Source organism: Tachypleus tridentatus, chromosome 8, assembly GCF_004210375.1.
Source record: "Tachypleus tridentatus isolate NWPU-2018 chromosome 8, ASM421037v1, whole genome shotgun sequence".
Taxonomy (NCBI): domain Eukaryota; kingdom Metazoa; phylum Arthropoda; class Merostomata; order Xiphosura; family Limulidae; genus Tachypleus; species Tachypleus tridentatus.
In genome coordinates, this window is record NC_134832.1 from 92,111,021 (window position 1) to 92,132,952 (window position 21,932).

The 21,932-nt window shown below is 29.8% G+C and overlaps 1 protein-coding gene across 2 annotated transcripts in view; it reads right to left on the minus strand.

Annotated features, from left to right (window-relative positions):
• The window catches only part of LOC143222937 (G patch domain-containing protein 2-like), a 36,132-nt gene that overhangs the window by 4,471 nt on the left and 9,729 nt on the right, over positions 1-21,932 (minus strand). For both annotated transcript variants that reach the window (XM_076450159.1, XM_076450160.1), the window contains 9 exons: positions 19,286-19,438; positions 14,515-15,280; positions 14,085-14,164; positions 13,569-13,777; positions 10,634-10,678; positions 10,056-10,129; positions 3,484-3,523; positions 1,283-1,368; positions 474-604 (listed from right to left, as the gene is read on the minus strand). In XM_076450159.1, coding sequence (XP_076306274.1) covers positions 474-604; positions 1,283-1,368; positions 3,484-3,523; positions 10,056-10,129; positions 10,634-10,678; positions 13,569-13,777; positions 14,085-14,164; positions 14,515-15,280; positions 19,286-19,304 — 1,450 coding nt within the window. In that variant the 5' untranslated portion in view covers positions 19,305-19,438. The remainder of the gene's footprint in view (positions 1-473; positions 605-1,282; positions 1,369-3,483; positions 3,524-10,055; positions 10,130-10,633; positions 10,679-13,568; positions 13,778-14,084; positions 14,165-14,514; positions 15,281-19,285; positions 19,439-21,932) is intronic.

Consider the following 21,932-nt stretch of genomic DNA (forward strand, 5'->3'; position numbering starts at 1 on the left):
AATCATTTCAACATATCTTCAATGTACCAAATCAACACTCAACACTTGGTAGAAAACCCTTTAGAGTGAATCTTACTTTATCATATTTTCTATACCATAACAACATTTATTCATAGCTACAATTTCCAACATGGCCATTTACTTGGATTTCTAAATTGTAACTTACAAAATTAGCTTTTACAATGTTAAACTCAGCTTCTTATGCTGAATACTCACACATAAGTTTACTTCTTAAGTAGCACGATTTGAATGATGAATAATGTTAAATGTTAGTAAAAGTTAAAAATATTCCAAAGATTAAAAACAAGTTGTTGTTTTCTAAATTCCTTTCAGTAGCAAAATTATTTGTGCTGTCTTGGAAATCCATATTCATGACATTTATAGATGACTCAGGAATCAGAAACTCAAAAATGAGTTAGAAAATAACATTTTTGGTAGAAAATTTGTTTTCTTCTAGAATTTTGAAAACATACCACTATCAGGGAAATTACTATTTAAGAAATGTAGGGATGGATCAACAGGTGGTGTTCTCCTTTGCCTTTTGATATCTACCATGGCTGTTCGACTCACTGCAGGGTCAACACAAACAGCCTGTGTTGTATGTCTAGGTGAGAAAAAAATTATGAAATGGCTTAATACAGATCTCCCTATAAAGTAGTAGTACAATGTAAATAACTTCTCACTATAAGATTAACAGTTTGCTTGTAGTCTTATCTTAAAAAATAAATAACTAATTACAAAATATAACTTTACCCTCACACTAACAATAACTAGTTACAGTAGTATTATGTTGTAGAAAAAATGATTTTACTTATTCTTTGATAGACTGTTTACACAAAATATTCACAATGAAACTTGGTTGAATAGACAGTAACTACAATAGGCAGTTGCCATCCATTAAACTAAGTTTCATGCTTTCACTTGTTCACAATTTTGCATTATAATTTTAAAAAACAAAAAACACAGGATATGTAAAGAGTACAAAACATAATGTGGGAATAATAGAACATACTCTAGTATTTATAAAAAGAGCCTACGCTAAGAACAGCTGTTATGTCAGACTATCTGTTTAAGTTTCAAAATTAAGAGCTGACAGGCTTGTGTTCTGGCTTGGAAAAAAAAGCATTTGTATATAATATATATATACAAACACACACGCACACATCCTTAGTATTAGTTCACCAGCTCTCAGTACAACCGTATTTGTAAACAGTATTTTTATACCCCCACTTGAAACTTAATATTACAGAATACAGCCATGACTATAAAGTTACAAATGTACCTAGTTTTAAGAAGTAAAGTACTTTCTCCCTCCACTGAGCCTTCCTGTCTTATGTCTAAGGAATACAGTGCTGCTAACTGATTCAGCTGAAATATATGACAAAAATCCTTATTTACTCAACTGTTCAAACTAGGAGAACAAAATCAGGTCCTCTTTCAACAACTAAGCAGTAAAGAACTTTGTGAACATTAAATACAATCACCTTTTCATAAAAAAAAACACCTCACAAATTATAACTTATTGGTTAGTACCAATCACTATACAGCAGTATTATAAGGTAAGTTTTGAAAAATAATAATTGTTTTTATTTCTCAACTTTTACCTTTCTTTGAATAGGTTGTTTAGTGGTCTCAAAATAAGTATGAGTTTGGCATGTTATAACTAATTAAAAGAATGCCTTAATAAAATTGTCATTTATTTGAAGTACAAATATGTTTCTAAATTCAACACCATTGAATTTTTGGTCAAATTATGAAATTAACTTTTAAACAATGAAATACCACACATATAGTTCTTAAAATTATAATACCTATAAAAGTATACCATGAGTGAAATCATCACATGATTACACTTTATTTTATTTTAAATAAAATACATATAAAAAGTATTTCATTCTTGTAAACCAAAATAATGGATTAATCAACAGCAGATTTGTACACAAATTTGCACAAACTGGTTAAAAATCTCAGTTTCTTGTGGTAATTTATGCCAGTAAACCAATACCATGAGCACGTTTAATGCTTTTAGGATGGTTATATAGATAGTACTGGGTTTTTAACAGTCTGTAGGATGATGATTGTAAGTAAGGGCATCAAACACTGTGGAGATGCAAGTCCAAATTAAACTAGCATATAAGCATGGAATGGATTAAAAGCAATTATTTATCACTAATAGTGGAAGACACAAAAATGTTAAGTTTGGAACAATGCATCATGCTGGATGATGTGTACCATTAAAATGATTACAATACAGAAGCAGCACTATACCATAGTACAACCAATAAAAACTGTGGACCATGCACAGTGCTGTAAGCAGATGATTAGAAAGTACTATTGACTGACTGACACGCAAAAGTAAGGACATCCATAAACATTAGTGGTCTCAGTGTTGCAGAGGCACTGAACACCAGTAAAACAACTAAAGGAAATATCTATGGCATAAAAAGTAACTAAGATGTCGCACACAGACCAGTTACCATGATTACATTGGAATCCATGGTATATGTTGCATCTAATGAAAACTGGTTAAGGTGTATCCCAAAACTGTGTTATCAACACTACAGTAGACTACTTGTTTAATTATGGTATAATTACAGTAGGGCTATTCATTGTGAATTAAACACCCTAGGACTGGTAATATGCATCATGACAAGACACCAACACCATGAGTTACTGCACACTCATACCACAACTCCACAGGATGATATATTCAGGATGTCACATTCAATCATGATGGTGTCCCTTCCCCCTGATTGATAATGTATTAAAATAGTACTTCCTCAGCTGCCATCTCTATCATCTGTCCACTGCTAGTCAAGGAAATAACTAAAACATAACAGTCTACCACCATCACCCAGCAAAAATTTCTTAACTGATGAATGCTACTGCAACAGACTCATGTAACAGAGACTCACAAGAAGATGTTACATGCTGCAATATTCAATACCATTAATATAGTAAAACATTAAAGTAGCACCCTATAGTTCCATCTATAGAAACCAAAGGAATGAACTCTCCAGAAACCCTAATGAACATACACAAAGTACTTCAACATATATTATGTGGCTTATTTTAAAGAATGTTCCAAATCCAAATATTTTATAAGTACAAATACAAATAAGCTGAATATTTTAACACTATGAAAAATGTATTCATTATTTGTAACAAAGAATTAATTCTCTTATGAAAATTTAATATGTACGTATGTTATAAACCATTTCTGAACATGCTTTATGTTGTTAACTGCTTTTTACTATAAGCTTACATTTTGTAAAAATTTGAAATACCTCATATATATTAACACTTGTGTTTCTATATGCTCTAAACTGCTTTTGAAAAGTAATTTCATTTTAATCTAAATTTCACTGACTATAAAAAAAGTTTTTAAGCAGTAATAGAAAATGCTTTTAAAACTTCATGAACCAAAATTTTAAAATATCATGCTTTCAAAATTTCCATTTCAAACTAACTGAAATCACAAACCTGCTGATAATCTGCAAACTGGAGATGTTGAAGTCTGAGTCTGTAACACAAAAACAAATAAAAAAAAGTATTATTTATTTTCATCAGTTCAAACCTTACAGAACTTATTTCACTCTATTAGTCAAAAACAATTATTTTTATAACCATGCCCTTTTTACACCTCTTTTATCAAATATTAAAGTGCAAAACCAAATTATGTTTATAAGTAATCTTTCAAAATATATATATATTTTTTTATTATAATTCTATAATAATCATTTAAGGGTATACAGATTAATAGTTTCTTGATAATACCAAACATAATAGTTACACTTACGACAGAAAGTGTTTGTACCCCTGCATTGTGAGTTGTTCTTCCCTCATAACTTAAAAAGTATCACGATTAGGCTAATAGAAGTATAATATATTATAAATATTATACTAACACACATCTACATAAATTTTTATATGAATTAAATAACAAATAAACTGTTTATAAACAAATAACCAAACATAGGAGGGGCAGAAAGTATTCGTGTGTCTACTTTAATGATCAGTTGTGTAGCCTTTCAGGTGAATTACTTGGCGCAATCTCTCCTCATAGCCTCCATGATCGTTTGACAGCACTCGACTGGTATTTTCTTCCATTCTTCTTTACAGAAGGCCTCCAACTCTTGCAAGTTTTTCGGATGACGTTGATGAACCCTGGTCTTCAAATCATGCCAAACGTTTTCAATTGGGTTGAGATCGGGGACTGTGATGGCCACTCCAGAACGCTTATATGGTTCCTCTGCAACCAGGATTGCACATATTTCGATGTGTGCTTAGGGTCATTGACACAGTGAAGGCTGCCTACACCAGAAGAGCTAGAGAAACCCCATAACGTGATCGAGCCACCTCTGTGTTTAACTGTAGGGACAGTGTCCTTTGGAAGATTTCGTTCCCCCTTCTTATGAAAAATATAGCAAAGATCATTGTGACTGAAAAGCTTGATTTTAATTCTCGTCTGACCAAAGAATACTCTTCCAATAGGTAAAGGGTTTATCTACATGCTTTCTTGCATACCTCAATTGTGCTTCTAAATGAACAGGCCTTAAATATAGAGTTCTTTGAGGACAACACGCTTTGAACCCAGAAAAGGATAACATGTTTGTAACTGTAGAGGTGCTTACTTCATCCCCAGTTTCCCTTACCAGTTTCTGTATGTCATTACATGTTAAACAAGGGTTCCTTCTAACTTCTCTGATAACCTTCCTCTTGGTTCTCTCTGGAATTTTGGTGGGGCGTCCGGAACGAGGGAGGTTAGCAGTTGGTCCTGTAAGCTTAAACTTGGCAATTATGCTTTGAACAGTAGATATTAGCACATTAAGTTGTGTAGCAATACCAGAAAGAGACACACGAGACTTGTATTTTACAATAATTCAGTTTTTTAAATCATTGAGCAGGTGTTTTCTATTTGCCATGATGACCAAGCAGATAATGACGGAGATGGTGCTAAATTGTCGGAAGTACATTTTTTGCTGGCTAAATTCCAATAATTATGAACCCAGTGTCTAGTTCTGGAATGGTACAATGTGGTTTATTCACCAAACTAAACAAACTTTTTATGGGAATATCAGTTTTTTCACACGTTCTGAACTGTACAAACACTTTCTGCTCCTCCTATTTTGGGTTATTTGTTTATAAGCAGTTTATTTGTTGTTTAATTTACATAAACATTTATGTAGATGTGTGTTAGTATAATATTTATAATACATTATACTTCTATTAGCCTACTCATGATACTTTTTAAGTTATGAGCAAAAAACCACTCGCGACGCAGGGATACGAACACTTTCTGTCATAACTGTAATACCCATGTCTGGTTTGACTTCTTTTGAATTTTGCAGAAATCTACTTGAGGGCTATCTGCACTAGCTATTAAGCATCAATAGGTTATAAAGAATGCAGTTAGTCAATATCACCAACCATCAAAACTTGGGATACTCTTTTACTAACAAATAGTGAAATTAACCATCACATTATAACATCTGTATGGTTGAAAAGACAAGCATATTTATGAAGAAAGATTCAAACCAGTGAACTGCAGATTGGGAGTTGAATGCCCTAAACTACCAGGCCATGGTAGGCCTCTCATATTTAAGTATTAGAACAAATAAGGTACTTTCATTTATTGAAACAAATTAAAATTTAATCTACAGCTTATTTATTTGTTTATCTATTTATATTTATAATAAAACTCACAACTAATATTTACTTGTGTACTTTGTTCACAAAACAAACAAAACAGTCATTAAAATAAAACAACTTTTCATTAGTGCTTCTACAAATACTTAGCCAAATACACATATATTAACTTTTGAACTGTAACAGTAACTACCATTAGTTTATAGTCAAAAACTATTCATGCTATTAGTTATTAATCTAACCACAAACAATTCAGCATAAACTGTTCATTTCACAAAATTCAGCCTAATGGGTTTGCTACTGCAGAGAACAATAGACAACTCACAGCTTCAAAACACAATATAAATATGGTCATGGTAAATCCAACATAACAATACAATTGTGTATTGTGTCAACCACAACCATGCCTGTATAGGTTTTGTAGGTGGCTATCAGATTAGAGGTCCAGTCTAGTATTACTATGCCTGTTTCACTTTAAATTGTGATGTGAAAAATTTTAAAAGTAAAATTTGGAATATTTGTAATAAATAAATAAATAAATTTAAAAAGAAAATATCTCTATGACACATCTACACAAAAACTATCAGCTGTTGAGTCTCAAATCCTAAGGGAGCTCTTTAACGTTAAACTGATACATGAAAGGGTCTCTTGTTGTGATAGGAGTATCAATTATATGACATAAAACAGTTTAACACCAAAATAACCTTTCAATATCTTTTGTCACGAAATGGCCATAGTGTGATGAATATTTAACTATTTTCAAACTGGAGGGCTACCACTCGTATCTCTAAAGTTTTCCCTCTCTTTCTGAAAATACTTAAATAAACTACACAAATCTTAGTGCACACTTACTAAATGATATCAGCTTCCGTTTTAATAGCAACATACAATTTCATTTAGTATTTCTATCACTTTTATATTATAAATTTTCTAGTTGTTTGTTGTGAGACACTGTTTTGAAAATAATTAAAATACTATTTTTGTTGTTGGATAGAAAGTTTTATTTCAAATATCCAGTCAGTTTCAACTTGACTACAGTTCATCACACAAAACATGAAAAAGGATTTATCCACAACTTGGGACTTTACCTTCATCAGGAGTATCACAATTTTTTCTAATATTATTCTCAATCAAGAGTAATTTGTACATATCATATAGTTTCTTTTCAATAAATAATAAGGATTTGTTATTAGAATATTTTGGAACGATTTGGCTTCAGGAATGAGTGATTAAATCATTTTGGTATGAACTGCTATTATGCTGACTAGTGGCACATAAAATAATTTATTAATCAAATATATGCCTAAAATCAATTATTGTCACAATTATTTTAGATATCTGCTATTCTTGATTATACAAACAATTAAATAATTTACTTAGTGTCAAAAAAAAACTAATTAAAATTAATCTTTCTGATTATTACTACTTTCACTTATTACAACTACCCAGTAACTGATATACTATCAATAGATGGATACCACTACAAAAAAGATTCAAGTGATAAAGACTTAAGATGTTATGTGCTATACTATTCAACACTTTTAGGTGATTTTATTGCTAAGAACAAAAACACTTCTATTCATCTTAGTTTTTTTTATATTTCATTTGTATAACTGCTAAAACCTCCTTTATTTTTATCTTTTATTTTATCTACCTTAATGCTAACTTTAGTAAAATTACCAAATGAAAAATTGTAAAAAAATATAAAATAAATTCAAAATTTTTTGTTTCAAGTATTACTGTAGATTGTAATAGGCAATTAAAATTATTTATCAACACAACCTCAGATAGCTAACATTTCAAATTCTACTTACTTTTAACTTTATTGCTTTAGAATTCCCATGAAACCCCATCTAAGTGTGTGACAGCAAATTAATCATAGCAGGAGAGTTCAGTGTAAACAACTATTTGTGTTTTAAAATGAAGAATCATGTCAGCTGAAGTTGATCTTGCAAGATTTTTATTTACCTTTTTATCTAACTTTGGATTTATCATAATATATAATAATCCTACTTCAGTAATTTGTACTCCAGTGTTCTTTCTTATAACTAGTTTTTTTCATACCATGTTGGTTATCCATAAAACATGAATTTTAATTTCATATATACATTTTACTACACAAGAAATAAATCAGTCAGTAAAAAAATGAAATTTCCCAAAACTTCTTTAACATAACAGGGCTTCTAACTAAGTGATAAACAGGTTTAAAAAATTCTGTTGGCTGCTAAGGCAGAAAAACATGATTTCAAACAATAAAACTGTAATGGTAAAATAACTATCTGAAATCTTGTACACTCTTTATATTTGTCAAATGTAATCAAATAGCAATGACACAGAAAATTACTGACAAATTTTAAAAACAACAACATGTAATGTGGGCTTGAATTTCTTTTTTTAATATCTCAATAAAGCAAAAGGATTGGAGGTTGCAAGTTTAGATTCATGCTTTTTCTGTATCTGTAGTGTGTATTTTTATCAGTTAAGCACTCAAAAAATCATACAAGAGTAGAATGAAAATTTAAAATGAGCAATTCTGAGCACTGATGCATCATATGACAAATAAAATGTAAAATGAAAATTTATTAAAGTATTTCCTTTTGAAATTAAGAAATTAAAATACTGATGATGTTAGAGGTTGAATTTTGAACATTTATGAGTTAGGCTTATTGACAAACTTTGATAATAAAGTAATTCCAATAAATTTTGAATGTAATTATGTAAACAAAGACTGAAATTTGTACTTTAACCTATTGTATGCTCAGGATTAATTAAATAGTGTCACAACTCATGAAAATAATAAACTAATTAAAATTATGGTTTCTTATTACTGCTATTATTTTATTGTTCCAACTATCCAAGTAACTGATGAATTGCTATTATGTATTTTGTTAAGCAAACACCAAATAATGATTTATCTGTGTTCTGCCCACTGCAGGTATCAAAACCCTGTTGTTTGCATTATAAGTCTCATGATGCAATAATTGATTAGTAAGTGCAACTGACTGATGAGCTTGTCCAGGATTCAAAGGGCAAATTTCAATAATGATTCAGTTCTACTCAGCTCACTTGTTAAACCTATCTTAGCTGATAGCTTGTCACAAAATAAATTCTAAAGCTTTAAATAAATATAATTTTGCTTGATAACATTTTTAGGATGTAAAGAGACATCTAAACACACTAAACAAAATTCACAGATCAGTGGTTTGTTTGCAAGTCTTCAAACCTTTTATCAGAATCCCTTGCTCACTCCTACAATCAGTCTCCAGGTAACTAGTATCCCAAGAAATCATAAATTACTACTCAATTTTTTTTTCCTACATTGATATAGGCTGATTATAACCTCATTTATCCAATTCCTTTTAGCTATTAGCTCTAACTATTTTCAAGATTGAATTCCATTAGTAACTATGCTGTGATATAATAAAAGGGTGGAAATGAAGAGCTGTAGTAATAAAACCACAAATAAGGAAAACTATGTGAAAAACAAAACATAAATCATCAGTGATGTCGAGAAAACCCACTTGTAGAGAAATATATATGCAAAAATGGCTCGTTTGGGTTGAGAAAATATTTTATATAGAAGAGAGAAGAAGGTCGAAACGTTGTTCGCTCTTCTATGTAAAATATTTTCTCAACCCAAACGAGCCGTTTTTGCAAATATAAAACATAAATCATTATTTTTAAGATTACGTAATTCCTTACAATCACAGTTCTCAGACAACAGTAACCTGATGACCCCACTTTTAATTTAAAATTTTTGTAAATCCTCAAACCTACCAATACTTTTTATTTAAAAAAAATCCATGTTCGTGGAAAGCTGTAAACCAAATTAAATGTTTTAAAGCAAATTAAATTTACAAAATTATTACATAAATCATATTTTTTAAACAGTTATATGAAATTTCGTGCAGGAGTTGTGGTTTGAGAAATGCTGTCTTAAGAAATATAACACCTATACTTTGAAAAACCCCCAAAAATTAAACAATTTATAAATATATTATACACAGGTGAAGTTCCTTAAAAATGAAAAAATGTTGGAACAATTATTTTTATTTGGACATTATACTAAACAAGTGTTAAATAATTAAAAAATATTAACACTAAAATATTTTTCAGTAAATAAAGTTTCAGAATAGTGTAAGAACTATTAGTTTTACTTAAATTTTGATATTTGATAAGGAATGTTTATTTGACACCTGAAATGTGCTCAAAAGGCCTGTCAGGGTTAAAGGTCTCCAACTTCAAGTGTTTCCTGACATTGATCATTTTGGATATAGCAGAATAGTTTAATGATAAATAAACCTTCTTTTGTTAGATAAAGTCACAAATTTGCTTCTGTAATTTAAAATGTTATTTTGTGCAAACATATAATTTAACATAAAGAAGAAATCACTGGCTTAACTTACTCATTCTGTAAAGGATTCTGCATGAAGGAAGAAATCTTTTCATTCATAGATGATACAATAGAAAAAGAAGGTCGCTAAAAGAACAAACAGTACAATGTTAATGAATACATACAGAGATGTACACACACATGCACTGAATAATAACAGTCAATTGCAAAGAAACATCCAACAGTATACTACCCCTAACTCTAATATCTATCTTATTTTATTAAAAAAACATTTCAATGTAAAAGATTATACCTCTTAAATACACTGAATTAATTAACAATGAAGCCTAATCAACACTTTGTTCAAGTATAAGCCCCCTCCCAACCAAAGTCACTTTATATTTCAAGAGCAGAAACTGACAACTATTTTGTATGTTTAATGATATAGAACCTTTACATGGATAATCCCTTTCAAATTTTATTCAACTGTTACTGAACACTTTTCTGGGTCTTGAGAACCTGCATACTTAACAATCTGTGAAACACTGAGCTGAAATTATTCCATATTAAGTGCTTTGAAATGGATAAAATTTAAATTTCCATCATTACAACAATGACAAGCAACTTCATAAAAAAACACACTACACTTACTGTACTTCCAAGCCTACGTCTTCCAGCTCGTATCTCTCTTCCATGCTGTAACACACACACACAAAAAAAGAGTTGTATTACTTTTAAACATATACATACACACAAGAGTTATCACTTTAAAATACACATACACAAACACTATTCACTGAGGGCAACATTAAGCCAGTAAAACTGTATGTACTAACTTTTATACACAACTATCAAATGGAACAAAAAATCCCTCATCAATTTAAAATGGTTAATTAACAAAACCACATATTAAATTTGTGTTACTCATTACTGATGCAATATACATAAATGGCATACACATATGAGAATTGTTTTTTTGTAAGAAGTAATACCAGCAGGAAAATAATGGCTTAAACTATGAAAAGTTGATTTCTTGTTTCTCAGACTGTTTTAATCAATGATACGATGAGGTTATTTAGTTCATTTATACCTTGTCTCTGAACTGTATGACTACAACCTACTTACACTGTAAGTACGTATACAACTTTCATGAAAGTTCTTCACAAAAATGAAACTTGTTCATGAAATAGTTTAAAATTTGTCTTGCACGATCCTAAGATTATGTAGTTTTAGAAAAACAAGACATTCAAGTTTAACTTTTACTATTATTTATAATAAAACATCCGAGCAAACGTGTTCTTATTTCAAGTTTTTCAAGAAATTTTTTTATTTTTATTTTTACATAACTTTTCTTGCAGTGTCACACTTGAAGGATAATAAAAGTTGAAACACTTTACATTTTCTAATGCCAGACGTGACAGGTGTCTTCAAAACAGTTATTATTGGTATTAAAGTAATTCAGTAGTGCTGGAAAAAGCAAGGTTTTCTTATTATGTACACTTTTTCTGAAAACTCTGTAGTAAATATTTGCAAAAATGCATGTATTGTTAATATTTTAATATATGTACTACTCTTGGTCTTTCTCATTCATTACAAAAATAGTGTTAAGATTTCGCTTGTGTTTGTTGACAAATACAGAGTAAAATAACTGTGACTATAATTTTTCACCAGATTAACCTAACACCATCAAGTACAACTACAAGGAGTGAACTCCTAAAATAGATATGAAAAACTAGTAGATGGATATACTGGTATTTGAGTGCAACAAAAATGTACAATATAAAAAGAATAAGTTGCCCCCCAAATCTGGCACTTTTCATACAACTGAAAAGAAATCCTCTATAGGCTATTCTTTTTTTTTATTAATTTATTTATTTTACATAGATAAGAGACTGTTTTTGCATAAAACCTTTTAATTCAAATACTTAATTGTATAATTCCATGTTTTATACTAATTTGTTCTTTTCATTATTTTCTGATAGGTTTAATATGTATTATCCAACTGTCAAGCTATTCACAAGTGAAAACAATCAGGTGTATTTTATAAAAACACACACACACATATGTATATAATGATACAAAAATACACATCATGTGACTAAGCACTCAATTAATGAAACCTTAGAAAATATATTATCAAAATACATTTTTTTATCTACAGTTTCACAAAGACATTGTTATTGAAGTAAACAGTCAAAAAGTCTCTATATAATTAAAAATATACACAGAAATTATGAAGTGTAAATGTAAATAGACTTTTTATCAAGCACATAATACATTCCTTACAGTTAAAATATATTTAAAAAACTATATACATCTTAAGCATGAAGTTTCAGAATGATTTATTTATATATATTATTTTCTTTCTCATTTTTGGCTTTCATTTTAAACTTTTAGGCTACAGTATATGAAAGCATGAACAACAAAGACTGAAAATATTGCTGTTACAAAACTAAACTGATAGAAACTTGTTCAGTGTGAACACACGTTCAGTACTAACTCAACTTAAATTTGAAGTTTGAAAGATAATTGGATAAAAATAATTTACATATTAACTATTAACCATATGTTAGATTCCTAAGTTTGAATTTCCATTCATAAGTGGATAATCTACACTTTGATATGTTTCAAATGTAAATTTATGGTCTTATATCACTTTTCCACTCTCACGTTACACTTTATAGTATGAACTTAAATGCAAGCAAGTACAAAGATGGCAAGAAAATATAAGTGAAGCTTAAAGCTCAATACAGACTATTATTATTATTAGTGCTAATAATTTAGGCATACTGTTGCTGTTTCCCTAAAGAACAGAAAATATACTTACTTCAGGTTAATCTAAGATCATAAAATATTAAATGCAGGAAGATGAAAATAAATTACAATTGTTATTATTATAGTTACCTGATAACTAATGTTCTAATGTTGCAGTATAACATATGGACAAGCTATGATCATTTGGCAAAGAGAACAGACACTAAAGTATGTGAGTTCAATTATTTCTACCTATTAAAAGTTATATTGTTTTAATTCATGCACTGGAGACCTGTGAAAATGTTTTCTTCAGCAATTTCTTTTGATTTTGTTATGGTTAATGATATTATTTTGAAATTAGTGATAACCAGTACAAACAGAATAACCTGTTTAAATAAAATAATCTGAGAAAAACTGTCAAACTCTGAGAAACAAAAAATAGTTTGCTTCACCAAGAATTTCAGCTAGTAATCACCAGTTTAGAAAAAATGCTATATCAAGCTACATTTTTCACCATTTGTGTACTACCTTTGACTCGAACGTACTTTTACTGCTAGTATGGTTACTCCAGCAAATAACCAAAACTACACATCCTGTGAATCAGTGCACTAAGTATTAAAGAAAATCTTAAATGAAAACTACATAAAAAAGGCCCACATTTTTCATCTTTGGTTTCACAAAGACACTGCAACTAACTTAACACTTATCTACACAATTAAAAATAGGCAAAGAAGATACATACATTAAAGATACTTTTAGTAAGAAATATAATAAACTTATAACAGTTTACATTATGTTTATAGGAAAATTACGCATACTAAATTAAACTTACTTTTGCTGCCAATCTGGCTATTCTAGCTTGATATGATACTTCTTTTGCAGCTCTTGACATGTGTTGTATCCAGTCAACAGATATTTCTTGTGTTTTAATTTCTCTCTGCTGTAGTTCCTCATTCTCGTCTTCATCCCACCAAGAAGGACCTCCTGGAACGCCATATACGGGACCAGTTTCATGAAAAAAGTCGCTCTGTTCATCATCAGCTGTAAAATAAAATAAAAATTATTACACTGAATTGGGAATATATATAAATCCCACAGAGCTGTCTAAACTTTCACACACTTTAGGGAATTGAAGATAAATTTCATTTACTGACTTTCATTTTGACAAAAACAACTTTCAATTAAAAATATCACCACTTTGCTGTTAAGTCTACACATAAGTCTTAATATATTTTTGATAATATTACTGAAAAATAAAATACATTAAAAGACTTGTTCTTAGATTTTACTGTTTTTGTAAGAAGTATTTATAACAATAATGAAAATCAGTGTATTAAACACACTTAACCTTCTCTTCCTTCATCATTTGTGACAATTCCACAATCACTTTCACTGCTGCTAAAACTGCTGCTGCTACAAGCATGTTCCCTGCACAAAATAACACTTTCTTCAACATCTCATTCACTTTCAGTAACCCAAACACAAACAATTTTTAATAGATTACAGTTCTCTTCTAATTCACCATAATATCAAAATTACATTGACCATTTCATAGTAATGTAGAAGTTGAATTCATTTGTTAAAAATATATATTTATTTATCGTACATAAAATTTTTTAAAGGTTGAAATTTTTTAGCACGTGACACATTACACTATTTTTTGGTAAAATTAACTTAATCTGTGAAATGCAATTATTTTTGAATAACTTTAAACAAAGTTTTTAGTCAATCATATATCACCAAAACCCCCTTAATTATATCAGAGAATAAAACTATACCTTCTTTCTGGAGAATGTATAAAGAATTGGGGTTTGGAATGACAATTGCATCTTTCTCCTCGTCCTATGCACTCTACACTTCTTTCTCGCATGCTACGTTTCCTTTTACCGCTCACAGCAAAAGCTTCTGAATCTATCATCATGGCTCCTTCCAAGTTTTCTATGTCATCTTCACTAACTTTGCATACTTTAGCCTTATTCTTTAAGTTCCTCACACTTTTGATGCGTCTAAGCTTTTGTACTCCTGAAACTCCTGCTAATGAAGATGTTGAATTGTCAACTTCATCAGGTTGGTGGTCAACAGCCATTCTTTTAAACTTGCGTTTCCTTCTATGCTGATATGCTGGCAAAAAATTTTCATTCACAGAATCTGATTCAGGAAGGTTAATTGGACACTGGCGCCAGGCAGCAAGATGTCTCTGTTTAAAAGAAGATACTTCATCAGAATCACTAGGAGCATGTGAACCATTGGCCGACACATCCATCCTAATTCTCATACGATCCTCTAGACTTGATTCAGAATCCCCACTAACTGCACTGGATTTGGGAAGGCTGCTACCAAGAGGAGCAAGGTTTCCAGTGGATTTGGAACGCCGTTTCCACGATCGTCCTTTCTTCCCTTTGCCTGGAGAAATCCTACTGCATGATGTCTCTTCCAGAGCACTGGCTAGATCTTGGACGAGTTCGTCCATATTGTCATAATCATAGGGAGTTAAAACGCGGAGCTTTTTAATACCTTGGATAATAGCCCTTTCCATCAGGGATACTGAAAAACACAAATTAATATGATGTTTTTCTGCTATTATTCTGAATGCAAGGATAGTTTTAAAATTTATAATGATCAAATATGGATTACACTCCTGTTGGAAATGCTCTCTACCAGTAATGAGAATTTATACCATAGTGCAAAAATATTTAATCAATGTAAAAGCACTTTCAAAATCACTGTCCAAATATATTCACTATTTATTTATTTTTTTTTACCAAAAGAATCATCAAGTTCAATAGTTAATTCAAACAAACAGGTTTTTAATAATGTCTTCATGTTGAGATTTTATTTCTAATTAAGGGAGAAAATGTCTTCCCTGGAAGTGGAGAGAAAATGAAAATTGGCTAAATGAGAAGTTTTTTTTTGTTCCAGATATTCACATAAACTTAGAAAATTTGTAGCTGCACCACCACCTATCTATAATTTTAAACTGACTACAAAGAAGGTAGCTACTCAAAAGCAGCAGTAGGATTTGACTGTCACTTTTATAATATACCTATGGCACTGGTTTTAACAAGATGTGAAGCATGGATGCTTGGATCAACAATTTAGCAAGTTAACCTCTAAGCCACACCCAATCCACAAATTAGAGGAGTAAAACAATAAAACAACTGCAAAAAACAAACAAACAAACAAACAACTGTTTATATTTATTCCATAATCTATAGTAATATGTTTAACTTCTATACTCTTTAGTGTGTTTATGCCATAATACAATGTACATGTTTTATATTTGTTTGTTAAAAATTCAATGTGTAATAACTGCTATGCTACAAATAGTAGCTTCCAAAATCCTTGTAAAATACTAATTAACTAAAAGAGAATATATGCATTAACCTACAGCTAACTGCTAACACATTCAATTGATATTAGTATTTACATCTAATTTCTGTAGTAAATTATATTGACACTACAGCTATTTCTCAATCTCCAGGGTTTCCACTATTTGCCCATCTAACCATAGAGAATGCTTGCTCCAGTCATTTATACTCCACTTGTATGTAAAATTTCTCACCAATTTCAATACACACACTACTAGGCACTCTATATTAGTACTTCATCTTGATAATGTAATCACTTTTTTGAGACATAAACCAGAACTTAGTTCCTCTATCAAAGATGTAATAGAATATGAGTAATCATCAGTATACGCTAGCCCCAACTAGATAACGAAGTTCCATGACTCAGGATTGGAGTTAAAGGGTCATGGTATTGGTGGCTAGGTCTACTGAACTGCAATGTTACATAATATATATTGATTGTATCCCTACCTGTAGCTATAAAATGATGCATTTCATACCACTGGAATCACAACAAGAAACTAACCAACACTGAAGTGTACAAATTTTCTCCCTTTCCTAAAGAAGTAAAAACGATAATACCCCAGGCTTGGAATGGCAGGATCATGTATGCTAAACTCAACCAGAGGAACAGTGCAGTCATTATAATATTTCAATTGAAGTTACAGAAGTTAAAAAAGGATATTTCAGAACATGGATGTATCGAATAACATAGAAATGAAAATTAAGTTTTTTTTAAACATGTTTTTAATTAATAAACTAAAACATAGATAGTATAGAATTCTGAATTATAAGCTAAACTTTCATGTTAATTTTATCAACACAAATTTAAAATAAATTTGTTTAATTGATTCTTAAATTTAACTCTGTGAAATCCAGTGACATGAGCAGAAAAGCTCATAAATAAGTTAATAAATACTTTTAACAGAAGTAGTAGTGAGAAATCATGATAGTATTTGATTATTTTAATTGCTGGAATAATTGAATATCCTAATTTCAACTAGTTGATTATTTTCATAAGCCATGAAACTAATCTATTAAACAGAACAAACTTTAACTGAAAATAATAATGAAAAATCCTATTTGCATTACTTCAATCACTAGAATAGTTAGAATGGTTAAAAACAGTACAAGTCAGAAACAAATTTTATTTAATTGATTATTTTGTGAGACAATCAGAATAATCAAAACTCAAAGGTAGCTGAATATATTGATTAAGCAAGTTGATTGTACAGTTTTAATACAATATAAAGGACAAAGTATTTTAGCTTTAAAGTTTCAATTTAGCAATGTTTTTCTCATCAGCAAAACCTTAACTATTTTCAAAAAATAGTTAGATTATGTTAAGTTTCACTGAATTAGCATGAAAGTTAAGAATCATCACCATTTGTTTTGTTACAATAAATACAAGTGTTATTAGGCAACTTACACATTTGTGTATACTTGTAAATGCTGATGAAGTAAAATGTAACAGAACTTTACTGATATGTCCAAAATTTTACAAAAGTTTAAAATATGAAATAACTACACTAATTTACTTTCATTTACTGACCTACAGAATTATTCAATGTGATGAAAATAAATGACAATGTACAACATATGTATTATATATTCTTAAACTTAGGATGTAGTTCACATATACCTTTGCAAGCTCAATCAGTTATGTTTATGTTAAGTCAAAAAAATGTAGCATACTTTTAGATTTACCAATAAAGTAACTTTAATACTTTACTAAAAAGCTAAATTTTTTGTGCAGTTTAAAACAGCCAAATATAACAAACAATTTTGGTTTTTGCTGGATAATTTCTACATAACAAAAACAAGTCATTTCAAAAACTGCAATCTGTTTTAAAGCTTTGTTTGCACATGTTTCTGTGATATATCCCATATAAACTTTACAGATATCTTTATGATTTCTCTCATATAAATCTTGCAAAAGTTGATAATACATCACAAAATGCTTTTAAATTTCACTGAATAATAAAAATATTTTTTAAATATTTGCTTTTTTCAAAGATACAAAACCTTTGTATAATCTTGACAGTTTTCATTTTATAAAATACAGAAAATTTTATTGAAAATATTAAAAGGTAATTAAGTTAGTGTAATAAAATTAGCTTAAGTCTGATCAAATATTATGGAAATCATATCTAATAATTAATCTTTCAAATATTAATAATAGTGGATTATAAATGAGATCAAACAAATTTTCCTAATTCAGTTATGTTTCAAGCTATAAAAAACAATTATTAAGTTCTTGTTCAACTGAGTGTGATATTAAAATGTTGCATGGTTACATGTCACTGAAAGATCTAAGATATATATTTTAGAGCACAAGATAAATGGCTAAAAGTGACTGGCATTTCGTGAGAGAGGTGTGCTTTTCTTTTCCAGCACTGAGTGGTAGGTAAAGAAGTGATGTACACACTAAATCACAAAAGGTAAGAGTAATCTCTCAAGCAAAATATCTTGAAAACAAGAAGACATTTACCACTTGCACAAGTTCCATACTTTGGTCTGTAAATAAAAGCTTCTTTCTGAATTTTGGAAAACAACCCCAGTTTTAACAAAAATTATTCTAATAATTCAAAACTGGAAACAGAGCCTGTAAACAAACCTTGAAAAAGCCATAATAATGCCTTGCACTATACTTGCAGCATTCCTTTAGTTCAAACTTAATCTACAGATATCAAAATTCTTAAGTAATCTAAGAGTCCTGAATTGACATCTTCCACTGTCAATTTAATATTGATTTTAAATTAATCACTGGTATGTGAAAAGACATTAAGATATATTAAAAAACAAATTAGCACAAGAACTGAAGATGCCAAAATGTTTTCAATAAGGTAAAAAAAAAGTTTCTTTCAATAATGTAAGTAAAATATTTTAAAGTTAAAGATCTGAATAACATACATATTTTTCAAGAAAAATATGTTACATACTATGTTTCATGTTACTTTGAAATTATATATCAACTCAATGACATAATACATTCTTTTAAAAAACTATTAATTTCTCCAAATTGAATCTTAAAAGTTTATTATGTTGTATATAAACAACACTTTTTATTTGAAGAATTCAATGACTTGTTTTGTAAAAGCTTTAAAAGTTAGATAAGAACAGTACTACATGCATATACTGTAAATACACTATAGTACAAATGTGAAAGCTTTACTTTTATGTGCATAATTTACATACTTACTTCTTTGCCTTTTAAACATCTATCTTTCTCAACAAGAACACCATGAAGTTACTGCTACATTGAAAATACAGACTCTTGGCCTGAAATGCTGACGTCTTTAAGCTAACGCAAAGAAAAACTGGAAAACGAGACTGTCAATCGTCCCTAAAAGACCTACACAAATAAAAACAGTAATAAACACTGGACTGATATGTCACAAAAAAAAAATTCAACTCCTGTATATAAAGTATTTCATAATAACATGGAACTACCTTAAAACTCAATGAACTAAGGGCATAAAATATACATATATATATATATATAACATATATTCAAAGTTCAAATTTTTTTGGCTTTGAATTACTTATCATTAAAATCCAAATTTATTTAAACATACTCTTAAATGTTTTTGCAAGTTTTTAGAAGGTCCTGAAAGATATATTATACTACACCTGTAAACCTGAGATTACAAAGGTATGTGTATTCTAATGATGACTGGTATGGATATTAAAACTTTAATTAAAGTACAGAATAACATTTCAACCATCTTAGATAATCTTCAGTTTAACAAAAAGGTACATGGTAATAATAAAGTTGGAGACAGGTTTAGTTAGCATTTAGGTATCAGATTCTAAAACGTTTTGAAAGTTTAGCTAATTGTAATGAGAAATAAAATGATCAAGAAGTTTACATAGTAGAAGTCTTTTTCATTAAGTATACTGATTTACTTGTAGTTGAGAGCAAGAAAAAAATATGACTACAATTTTCTTGCCAGATACAACAGCAGTGTAGATTACAGCATGTGGTGAGTTTTGTTGGTACCAAGAAATATTCTCTTTCCCTAATGCCTGTAGAAGATAATTAATTTATAAACTGTAAATAAATAAGATTATTTAAATAGTGTAAAAACATAGAATTTATAAATTTAGGAATTAAAACAAAAATGCAGCCCTTTTGAGAGTCCTCCTTCAGACGAGATGCTAAAATGAATCATTGAATATAATCCAAAACTTTAATATTTTCATCAATATGGCAACAGAAGGACTGGTTCTACCTCTGGGATAATTTTCAGAGTAATGATGAATTATATGATTGAAATAGTCTCCACTTAAACAGTTAAGATATATGGGTAAGATCTTGAAAAATATTTGTTAAAAGAAGCTTAGGAAATTGAGAATAAACAAATTGATAAAAACAAGCTGTATAGCAAAAAATGTCTGGAAATAAGAGATTTAGAACACATTAACCTTCTCACTATGAAACTTCCTACTGTAACTTCTTAAAGGGCAGTAGACTTGTATTCAGAATTTTACTAATCTACTTTATAAATGCATGCAAATAATTTTGATATCACATTACAGTTTATAATCCAAATTTTAGTATTATACATTAGTTAAATTCTTCATTTAAAAGTAATTAAAACAAAATTCCTCATTATCAATTTATGTATGTCACATGGTATGTTGAATGCATCATTGTTATAAGTTAACACTCCTACGAAAAGATGTTTCTAGTCCTGATTTCTCCAAGCCCGTTCCCCTGGCTGTGGTTTCGCTAGATAGTAGATAGGGACAGTGGGAATCTCGTTAATCCATTCATTAATGGATTTAAATGGCAATTTCATTTAAATACAAAATTATTAGCCTAATATTAATAACCTTTCAAGTTGCTCTGGGGCCTATTAGGCCCCACTTTTCGTAGGAGTGTTAAGATGTTTGCAACGTACAAATATGTCTACAGTTTATTACAATTTAAAAATTCAAATTAACAATATTGACAAGTTAGAATATGAAATAAGAACCTCCCATCCTTTATACTCACTGAGATATCCCTATATTTTGTGAATCAAACATAATGGGTCCCACAAACTTCTCATTTTTGAAAATGCTCAGATATACACCTTCTTCTATCTATAATATTTGAAAAACCATCAAAAGCTCAGAATGTCCTCCACATGGTTGTCTCAACCTCTATAAGGTGGAGAAGTTCCCAAGATTATTTCATTGTCCTGAAGCTCATAAAGAAGGAGCAAATGAAAATGTTGTCCAAACTTTTTTTTTTTTTTCACAAATACAGTTTAGTCAGTAAACCTGATATATTATGGTGGATTTTTGAAATACTGATAGTGCAATTTATAACATTTGGTTATTTAAAAATGTACACATTAATTCTAAAAAATGTTTTACCTCCTCCATGTGCAAAGTTTCACAAAGCTAACTCCATCAATGCAGTTAAATTTAATTTTCACTTCAAGATTCAGTACAAAAACCAACAATAGAAGTGGGGAGAATGGGTGGAAGTGTGAAAAGCAGTAAATATCTATCAGATCACAGATACAGCTAAAATACCACATTGAGTAGGTAAACAGACCAGAGTAAAATCAACCAGGTAAGCATCTGAACAGCACCCATGGAGAATGGGTATCCAGAAGAGCAGGAAACTGCCAGATGGTGGAAGTAGATGTTGGTAGTGGATAATCTACAAGAGATGACAGAAATGAGCAAGCAACCAATTGGCAAAATTCAGGAGAAAGGGAGAAATTCACAATAATGACAACCTGATGAATGCAACTAGTAAGGGAAATAAGAGAAATATCACAGGAAATGGACAGCTTCCAATGAATAAACAGGAGCAAGAGCCATGGAAAGATACTGTGCATGACACCTAA